General features: G+C 42.0%; 1 protein-coding gene across 5 annotated transcripts in view; it reads left to right on the forward strand.

Moving 5' to 3' along the window:
* MAP3K19 (mitogen-activated protein kinase kinase kinase 19) overlaps positions 1 to 9,346 on the forward strand; it is a 52,612-nt gene extending 43,266 nt beyond the window's left edge. For 3 of the 5 annotated variants that reach the window (XM_068968978.1, XM_068968980.1, XM_068968979.1), the window contains 3 exons: positions 2,760 to 2,909; positions 4,327 to 5,024; positions 9,280 to 9,346. In XM_068968978.1, the coding sequence (XP_068825079.1) occupies positions 2,760 to 2,909; positions 4,327 to 5,024; positions 9,280 to 9,346 (915 nt within the window). The remainder of the gene's footprint in view (positions 1 to 2,759; positions 2,910 to 4,326; positions 5,025 to 9,279) is intronic. The other 2 variants (XM_068968982.1, XM_068968983.1) reach the window with 2 other exon arrangements.
* Positions 9,347 to 10,918: the final 1,572 nt, after the last annotated feature.

Here is a 10,918-nt window from a genome sequence, read left to right on the forward strand (position 1 = left end):
TTGATCCCTGGGTTGGGAAAATCCCCTGGAGGAGGGCATATCAACCCACTCCAGTATTCTTGCCTGGGAAATTCCATAGACAGAGGAGCCTGGCAGGCTATAGTCCATGGGGTTGCAAAGAGTCAGACAGAATTGCGCAACTAAGCACTGCACATCACATAACTAATAATCAGAGATTCATTGGGGTGGGAAGGGACCTCAGAGACACTCTGCTTCAAAACTCTTATTTTCATATGGGGAATCAGAAACCCTAAGGAGTTAAATAGTTTCATCAAGGTTTCATTGTTTGGTTGCAAGTTTGGAATCCAGGTCCCCTGACTCTCATGCTGTTTTCATTATGCTGCCTCACTTCTAGAATTTAGCTAGCCTGACATTGCATTGGGATCACTTTGGGCACATTATTGTAGCAAAACTACTTGCTAAAATAGGTAGATATTATATTTGGTGGTGATATTTTCAATCAACAACTAACAGCTGGGAGATAATTGTGGGTAAAGCATTACCTAGGTGGTATGTGAGATACACAGCCCCTGAAGTAGCTCACCATCTAGTTCAAAAAACAAATGAAGACACGAAAAGATCTTTTCTCAAAGATTCCCTGCACTTGAGCATTTGTTGCCAAATGGTTTGCTTTAATACAAAAATATTATTGATGCCTCCTGTGTTCCTGGTATTGGGATAAGAACTGGAGACATGATAGGGTACAAGACACAGCCATTGCTCTCAAGAAAACATAAGCAATAATCCTGAATTCATTAAAAAAAATTTTGTTTGGCATTGGAGTTGGGATAAGAAGAATATTAACAGGTGGTAGGGTTATGCCTGTTTTAGTTTTCACTGAAGTATATCACCCTCCTATTCTACTAAATTTTTTTTAAGATGAAAGTTTTTGTTTGTTTGCTTGTTCTTACCTACCTCAACAGACTTGGAGTTTGTTTATTGGCTGTACCTTGCGGCATGCAGGATCTTAGCTCCCTGATCAGGATTAGAACTCGCAACCCCTGCTTTGGAAAAGTGCGAAGTCTTAACCACTGGACCACCAGGAAGTCCTATCTTCTCCTAAATTTTAAAGATAGAAGCATTCGGTTTAGCTGAAACATTATTCACTAAACACTAACTAGGGTTATATCACGCTCTTTCAGGATCAGAAATAATTATTTTAAATAATTGAACAGAAGAATACACAAGGTGAGAACTTGACACATATGAGTGAAACACATTATACTGTCTCCTTTCTGTCTTCATAACAGCTCCATGAGGTCAGTCCTGGAGGTAATAACAAGTCTCCATTTTGCAAATGAGGAAATCGAGGTTTAGAAAGTCTCGCAGGGAGTGAGCGGTGGGGAGGGGCATCCTGATTCCAGCCCAACACCTTTAATCACTGTACAGTGGGAATATTCCTTGCCATAAAAGGCTACCTCCACCCTCATAGTGAGCATGGTTTCTGCTGGGAGGTGGATAGTGATGCAGAAAGGCTGCCAGGCTTGGGTGGGAGACAGGGGTACATGTGTACATGCCTGTGTGTCTGAGTTGGGTCTACAAGTCTGCCAGTTCACATTCAAGAAAAGCTAACAAGCTGGTGAATATAATCAGGCCATAACCCTACCCTGCAATTGGAATAAAAAACTGACCTTCTGTGATCTTTCATTTCCAAGCAGTCCTTAAATTTCAGTTTGAATAGAAACATGAAAGGCTGGGGAGGAGGAGGAACCCATGTGGCCCTTTGAAGGCACCTGGGGTCATTTCTAAGAAAGGTGATCCTGTGCCATGTCTTATTCTTAAGGGCCTTCTCTGTGCCTCTACATCACCATCATCGTTTATTTTTAAGAACTCATAGAGGAGATCAAGACAAAATATTTTTGGTTCTGATCAAACAGTTGGAAAACCTGGTGTAAGCTCTACAAAGATACTTATTTCCCAAGGGCAGGGCCTCTAAAGGTTTACTGTGGATACATATCTCTTGAGAATCAGGCTGAAATGTAGAACTGATTCCATATGTCCGAGGTCTGAGATTCTGCAAGTTTAACGAGCTCCCATGGGATATTGATGGAGCTGGTTTGCAGATTCTCCTATGAGTAGCAAGGATCAAGAGGACCATGGATCTTCAGTCTATTGCAGCTGGTCTTGACCTTCATACTTGCTTGTTATGCTTGTGCATGCATGACATGTAAGAAAGAAGGTTTGGGGAATTCCCTGGGAATCCAGTGGTCAAGACTGCCAAAGGCTCTGCTTCAACGCCTGATTGGGGACCTAAGATGCCACAAGATATGTGGCACAGCCAAAAGAAAAAAAAAGAAGAGAGAGAGAGAGAATATCCATATGTATGTATATTTGTGTATAAATGTGTATGTGTATGGAAATGTAGGTATAAATTCTTTTATGTGTGTGTGTTTGCATGTATGTGTGTGTTGTGGAAATAGAACAGGCAAAGGCTATTTATTCAGAGCTCATAATAGCAAAGGAGTCAACCACCATCATTTGCATTTGGTAGAGACTCAAAAGCAGGCAGAGGAGTGAGAAAGATTTTTAGTGGAAAAAAGCCTTCAGGTGTGCCCTGATTGGAGGCTGTTGTTCTGGGGAGGTTGTTGGGGCAGACGGTTAACTAGAAGGGGACTCCTATGTGATTGGTTAAGGGTGCATATTTGGCCTTCTCTGATTGGTCCAAAGTTAGAAAAGGAAGATTCTCCTATCTGCCCTTTCTCTCTGTCCCAAGGACTCAATGTAATGATGACATTTTTTTTTTTGTCTCATTCTTCCAGAGATATAGTAATGGCTTCAGGAGATATGACAAAGAGGAGAGATTTTTCAACTCACATGAAAAGAAGACATTTTCTGAAAATAGTTTAAAGTATGAAGAATCTATCCTGTGGACCAAGGGTGAGATCCTCGGGAAGGGAGCATATGGCACAGTAAGTGAAACAGGAAGCTTGCTAAAATAGAAAACCCCATTCCTCCTCGACCCCTCCCTCTTTCCTAATCTTCCTGTTTGCCCTCTCCACTCCATATACACTTTTACTTAGAGATCTTTTAGTTGGAAGTAATAGGAAACCCAACCCAAACCAGCTTGAAGAAAAGGATGTCCATTGTTTTATGCAACTGAAGGGTCTGGAGTAGGTCTGACTCAGGGCACAGCTGGTTTCAGAGGTCAAATAACATCATCAGAGTCTGGCCTCTCTGTCTCTCCTTTTGGCTCTCGCTCTCAGGCTTCATGGGGTGGTTCAGTTCAGTTCAGTTGCTCAGTCATGTCCAACTCTTTGCGACCCCACAGTACGCCAGGCCTCCCTGTCCATCACCAACTCCCGGAGTTCACCCAAACCCATGCCCATTGGTGATGCCATCCAGTCATCTCATCCTCTGTCATTCCCTTCTCCTCCTGCCCTCAATCTTTCCCAGGATCAGGGTCTTTTCAAATGAGTCAGCTCTTCACTTCAGGTGGCCAAAATATTGGAGTTTCAGCTTCAACATCAGTCCTTCCAATGAACACCCAGGACTGATCTCCTTTAGGATGGACTGGTTGGATCTTCTTGCAGTCCAAGGGACTCTCAAAAGTCTTCTCCAACACCACAGTTCAAAAGCATCAATTCCTTGGTGCTCATTGCATTTCTCGCCTCTCCTTCTCTGAGGGTCAAGTCCTGTGGGAAAGACGTCTTTTTGTTCAACAATTCAAGTTATGTTACCCAAAGTTGGGAGAGCCATTGCCAAGAAGCAAAAAAAAAGATATTTCTTATATTTTGTGAATTGCATAAAATACAATTTAAAGTCCCAGCTGCTGCTGCTAAGTCGCTTCAGTCGTGTCCGACTCTGTGCGACCCCATAGACAGCAGCCCACCAGGCTCCTCAGTCCCTGGGATTCTCCAGGCAAGAATGCTGGAGTGGGTTGCCATTTGGGATATATGTATATGCATAGCTGATTCACGTTGTTGTACACTTGGAACTAACACAATATTGTAAATCAACTACAGTCCAATAAAAATTATTACTCCAAAAAATGTTTTTAAAAGCCCAAGCACTGTACATGGTATTGGGTTGACCAAAAAGTTTGTTTGGGTTTTTCAGTAAGATGGTATGGAGAAACCTGAACAAAATTTTTGGCCAGCCCAATATTTGCACAGATTGCTAGAGATGACTGAATCTAAGCTATTATGATATGCATTCACCATGCTACTTATCCCAATCTTTGCTTCCCTGCAACTTTCAATTTGTTTAAGTATAATACTTCACATTTACATAAGGGTGTATCATCTTAGAGAAAAACCAGGGTTTGGGAGGCATTTTGTGAATGAGTCACCGTTTATCTTTAATAATAAGGTATTGGTTTGCTTCTAGGTATATTGTGGTCTTACTAGCCAAGGACAGCTAATAGCTGTAAAACAGGTGGCTTTGGATACCTCTGATAAATTAGCTACTGAAAAAGAATATCAGAAACTGCAGGAAGAAGTCGATTTGCTGAAAGCCTTGAAACATGTCAACATTGTGGCCTATTTGGGGACATGCTTGGAGGAAAACATCTTAAGCATTTTCATGGAGTTTGTTCCTGGTGGCTCCATCTCTAGTATTATAAACCGTTTTGGGCCATTGCCTGAGATGGTGTTCTGTAAATATACAGAACAAATTCTGCAAGGTGTTGCTTATCTCCATGAGAACTGTGTAGTGCATAGAGATATCAAAGGAAATAATGTTATGCTTATGCCAACTGGAATCATAAAGCTGATTGACTTTGGCTGTGCCAAGCGTTTGGCCTGGGCTGGCCTAAATGGCACCCACAGTGACATGCTCAAGTCCATGCATGGGACTCCATATTGGATGGCCCCAGAAGTCATCAATGAGTCTGGCTATGGACGGAAGTCAGACATCTGGAGCATTGGCTGCACTGTGTTTGAGATGGCCACCGGGAAGCCTCCACTGGCTTCCATGGACAGGATGGCAGCCATGTTTTACATTGGCGCACACCGAGGGCTGATGCCTCCTTTACCAGATTGCTTCTCAGAAAACGCAGCAGACTTTGTGCGTGTATGCCTCACCAGGTAAGAAACTGAAAGCAAGAAAGGAGGATAAATCCCCAGAGATTCCAAGCAGTTGACATTTCCTCTGAGATTTATGGCCCATTTTTAGCTCTGCTCAGGTTATAAAATCAAGTGGGGAGTGATTTTGCTCTGAAAAGAATCATGAGTAGCCACATTGGGTGATGTGTTCTGTGTTGTACCAGGGTGTGGGGGTAATGCTTCAAGTGGGAAGTGTCTCAATTAAATGTCTTATCAGGTCCAGACAGTACTTGCTCAAATCAATGGATGTGCAAGAATTGCTATTTATTTGCAAGATCTGTTTATTTACCAAAGAGACATCTTCCCAGGGACTAGCCATGGTGAAATGGCATCATCTGTGCTTAGCTTCCCTCCCCTTTTGGGGAACCAGTGTTCTCATTCCTTCCTAAAACTGGCTCTCAGGAAAGTATGTGAGAAATTCATTCATATCAAGGAAATGACATGAATTGATCAATGATTGACAGATTTAATGTATTGTTCCCCCAGAAACACTTGCATTTAAAGTGAGAGGAAACATTTTGAGTCAAAGGAACAAATCTCTAATTGAAGTATTTCAAGCATCAAGTGGATAGTGTTTGGGGAAGCAGAAAAGTCCCAGAAGGTCTCTTTTCTCCTGTCCTGAGGCTTCCTGGTATTTATGGAATAAAATTCTGGTTAAAATGTTAGGACTGTAAGGGAGCTGAGAGACTACCCACTTGTGTAGTTTTCAAACTTTTCTTAGCCAGGTACTCTCTGCTTACATGAAATCTTAATTCAAAGAATAAAGCAGGAAGGCAGAGAGATGGCTTTGGTTAGTGTGTGTATCTCTATGCATGAATGGGTGTGGTGGAGGAGGGCTGAAGAGAAGGGCAGGGGTGCTCAAGCCCACCTACCTACTCTTGATGTAGAGCAGCTTCGAGGGGTCTCAGCACTGAGCTGCATGTGCAGGATAAGGAGGCCGGATACCCCAACACAAATTCTTGCCTTTCAAACAGATATGCTTTCTTATCCTAGATGAAAAATTCTAGTGCCCCAGATTTCAGCAAATATATATGGCTACCTCCAGCTCCCTCCTGGAACGAGTTCATTTTGTCATTATTGAATATTCAGAACCCAAAGATCTGTCTGCCGATGGATGTGTCTCTCTTAGCCCTCTGTCTTCCTCTTCCAGCACCTGTATATCAATCAGCCTGACCTGGTTGATTTCAGGGAATCACAGGCTAGGACAGCACCACATACTCCAGGGTTGGGGTGGGGGGGGGGCGGTGCAGTTCTGGGCATCCCCAGATGCAGAGATGCCCTAGGTATCCCAGGATGGATTTGCAGGCAGAGCTGTGGGCACAGAGCTACCCCTTCCTGTCTGCCAAAATACCTCACAAAAGGGACACAAATGTGTTAGGAATATCATATGGACCAGTACTAGTTTGGGAGATTGGTCTTACCTCTTAAAACTACTGTGGTTACTTTCTTCTGAATTGAACAATGATCTATTATTGATCCACAACAACTGCCTGCTACTCTTTTTTTTTTTTTTTCAAGTTCTCATTATACACAGACAGCTTTAAAGCGAAAGGGTGGACTTTTTTTTTTTTTTACTTTCCTTTTGAACCATTGCTTCATAAACTAAGCAATACACAACTCATAATCAATTAACAGGGTTATTGTGAAGGTTAAGTGAAACGGTGTGTGTAATTGCTTAGCATAGCATGGAGTACATAATTAGGGCTCCACCATTAATAACCCATGGGAGAATGTTAATACACCTTACCTAATGAGTGTCATGCAAGCATATAATTATCTCCTGAAATTCTATGCCAAAGACCCTAAGGACTCTAGAATCTTGCCTGTTGTCTATGAAAATAACTCCTCGGAGGTGTGGATATTCATAAATAAAAGGGAAAGACACTCAAAGATTCACAAGTAGACATGATCAGGTTAAAAACTAGGAACAAGGACTGAATATAACAAATGAATTTGGGGAAGCAGTCAGAAGAATGATGGGGTACTACTACGGGCAGGTTTCAGAAATTCTGGGGAGTCAGGCCAAGGAGTCTAACTTTGTTGCAATAGGCAGTGGAGAGCAGGGAACTGCAAAGAATTTGGGGTAAAGGATGGCATGAAAAGAAAGGTCTTTGGGGAGGAAGGTCAGGTAGCAGATTTTGTAGAGGGTCCTCGAATGGAGGCCATTCTAGAATTCAGAGCTTGGACTTTGATGGTAATGGAAGCAGTGGGAGTGTAAAGGGGATTCCAAGACATTTTAGAGGAAGGTAAATCAGGACTTGGTGGTGGACGACGATAGGATCTCATGGTTTTAAACCTGGATAATGGGAGAAATAATAGAAAGTTGTGAATGAGGAACAGTGGAGGAAGTTGAAGGAAATATTTGAAGCTATGGAATTGTTGCTCAGGAAAGCAGTGAACATTGGAGATGTGTATTTGAAAATCAAAAGGTTGGTAGCTATAATCATGAAAAAATTAGAGGGCTGAGGAAAATGTTTTTGAAAATTCTCATGGGAGAAGATAACACAGTATGCATAGAATTAATTCTAGTACTCAACTGGAAGAAAGGGAGGGAGGGGAGTTGCCCCATGGGGGAAGAATAAAGAGAACAGTTTCTCTTAAGACCAAGCATACATTGTTTCAGAAAGAAGCAGGGCAGTGAATACTTCAAGTGCTACAGAAATGACAAGGAGGCTGAGCTCACTAAATCTGGTAAGGAGAAGGTTATGCTTAGTTTCACAGGGACTACTCCCTTTTATTTTCCTCAATTTTTTGGCTGCACTGTGCAGCACGTCGGATCTTAAGTTCCCTGACCAGGGATCAAACCAGTACCCCCTGCACTGGCTGCAGAGTCTTAACCACTGGACTGCCAGGAAAGTCCTTCCTGGTCAGGATTAATTTTAAAAGGACAATTTGTAGAGAGATAAGTAGGCCAAATAGTAAAGATTTAGGATAGTGAATGTTGAAAACAAGTTATTGGACTCACCCAACTTAGAGAAATTTGGCAAGAATAGAAGAAATAGGATGGCAGCTAGAAATGATGGTCATTTAAGGACATTTTGGAGAGGAAATTTCTGCATATTTTGAAGACTGGAGAAAGAGCCTCTGGAAGGGAAGAGATTTTTTATTTTAGAATCACTCATGATCACTTTCTTTTAAAAGTATTTTACTTTTATTTTCATTTTTGCCTGGGCTGTTCTTCGTGGTCATTTGCTTCCAAAATGATCAAGATAGCAAATTTTATCAAAAGATGCCCAAGGAATAATTTACTGCAGAAAACTACTGACTAGTTCATTAGTTCATTGACCAGTTCATTGTCAAGGCGTTTTATTAAATTTATACTTAATTGAAGGAAAATTGCTTTACACTATTGCATTGTTTTCTACCAAACATCAACATGAATCAGCCATAGGTTTAGCTATGTCCCCTCCCACTTGAACATACCTCCCCATTTTGATTTCTTGAGGCAAGGGAAAAAAACCCACACCACATGTATACTAAGTCGCTTCAGTTGTATTCGACTCTTTGCCACCTTGTGAACTGTAGTCCACCAGGCTCCTCTGTCCATGGGACTCTCCAGGCAAGAATATTGGAGTGGGTTGTCATTTCCTTCTACAGTGGATCTTTCCAGCCCAGCGTTCAAACCTGCTTCTCTTATGTCTCTCTGCATTGGCAGGCAGGTTCTTTACCACTCACGCCACCTGGTAATTGAGAAACTGTCTCCCTTTACGTATATTTAAGAGTACCCCAAATGGGGTTATTTAAATTAATCACCAAAGCATATTTAAACATCTACTTCTAAAGGGCTTTTCAATCCTGGATTCCTCTAAATTTAAAAATAAATTTCATGCTAACTAAAAGTGCATTAAACTGTACATATAAAAGTGTATTTTACTGTGTATAAATTATACCCCAACAAATTGAACAAAAGTACTATGGAAATGTAGGGACTGGTTTTGAATCATGTAATTTTTGTATTATTACTATGTTACACTTTAAAAGCTGTATATACATTAAAAAAAATTGTCCCAATGAGTTAGGTGTTATCTCCATGTTATCAGTAACATGGGGATAACATGAGAGAAGAGTTGGGAGTCCCTGGTTTAAGATCACACAGCTAAAATCTGGAGTCTGGACTCAACCCAAGTCTGTCTGACAGGCACAGGTTGTACTTCCACTGTTACAGTAGGTATTTTGAGTCATGTAGTTGGCAGGCACGTTGCTGGGTGCTTATTTTAATATGTTTTTGCCTTCTTAGGGACCAGCATGAGCGACCCTCTGCTGTTCAGCTTCTGAAGCACTCCTTCTTGAAGAGAAGTCACTGAACAGACATCAGGACTTTCCCAGCTCCACTACAGATACTTTGTTACTGTTTCAGTGTGGAAATGATGGTTTAGGGACTCGAAAGTCAATCTAATCCAATTTAACCAGATCCTGCAATGTCACTAACTGAAAAATTGTAGTTACAAGTTAGCCTTCTCTAGCTTCAGGCACAACTGCCCACGTATATGAGCAAATTGGGAAATAGATGGGGAGACAGTGGAAACTGTCAGACTTTTATTTTTTTGGGCTCCAAAATCACTGCAGATGGTGACTGCAGCCACGAAATTAAAAGATGCTTACTCCCTGGAAGGAAAGTTATGACCAACCTAGATAGCATATTCAAAAGCAGAGACATTACTTTGCCAACAAAGGTCTGTCTAGTCAAGGCTATGGTTTTTCCAGTGGTCATGCATGGATGTGGGAGTTGGACTGCGAAGAAAGTTGAGTGCCAAAGAATTGATGCTTTTGAACTGTGGTGTTGGAGAAGACTCTTGAGAGTCCCTTGGACTGCAAGGAGATCCAACCAGTCCATCCTAAAGGAGATCAGTCCTGGGTGTTCATTGGAAAGACTGATGCTAAAGCTGAAACTCCAATACTTTGGCCACCTCATGCGAAGAGTTGACTCATTGGAAACGACCCTGATGCTGGGAGGGATTGGGGGCAGGAGGAGAAGGGGACGATAGAGGATGAGATGGCTGGATGGCATCACCAACTCGTTGGACACGAGTTTGAGTAGACTCCGGGAGTTGGTGATGGACAGGGAGGCCTGGCGTGCTGCGATTCATGGGGTTGCAAAGAGTCGGATACGACTGAGCGACTGAACTGAACTGATGAGCAAATTGTCTTAAACAGTAAAAAAAGAGAAAAATTCCAGTGTTTACAGCTTTATCCAGGAACTACAAATTCTCTTGCTTTATATGCTATTTCCTTCTATTTTTTGGCCTGTTAATTCTAATGTCATTAGCTCAAAATAAATTGTATAAAAAAGTATTTTCTTGCTTGGTGGGCAAAGGCACTTATTTAATTCTTACAAAGGAGAGTGAAGGAAGGTGAGAAGGTAGAGGAGAAAGGCACTAGGCTCAGATTGTGTAGTCAGCAGTCTTAACCCTGGAGATTACAGGGGCCTCAACATTGACAGGAAGAGCTAAGGGTCTTGGCCTTTCATTGCCAGAGGGTCCCCCAACTCCTCCGAAGTCCCCACCTACAAGAAGCTGGGCTCTACAAGGTGGGCTCCATAACCCTCAGGCTGCCTTCCCTGTGCTTTGTACTATGATTTGAGGTCTTCACTTGTTTACAGAGTTAATATAATCATTACTGCATTGAGAACTAGCTGAATATAAGCCAGCTGGTGGGATAAAAGCTCACTGATCTGATAAGGGGAGAGTGGGTCAGCATATAAACTTTTTTCTAAGACATTTTGCTCACGTCACCTGATGGAAGGACATCCCTGCTAACGTCACTCTTCTTTCCAGGACACTGAGAAAACCTTGCAAAAACCTTCTCTGATGAAGAAAGGGCAGGGACTAAGAAATGTTTATACTATGTATACAGATCACAGTAAAGGACACACAAAG

The sequence above is a fragment of the Capricornis sumatraensis genome, chromosome 3 (genome assembly GCF_032405125.1).
Source record: "Capricornis sumatraensis isolate serow.1 chromosome 3, serow.2, whole genome shotgun sequence".
NCBI lineage: Eukaryota > Metazoa > Chordata > Mammalia > Artiodactyla > Bovidae > Capricornis > Capricornis sumatraensis.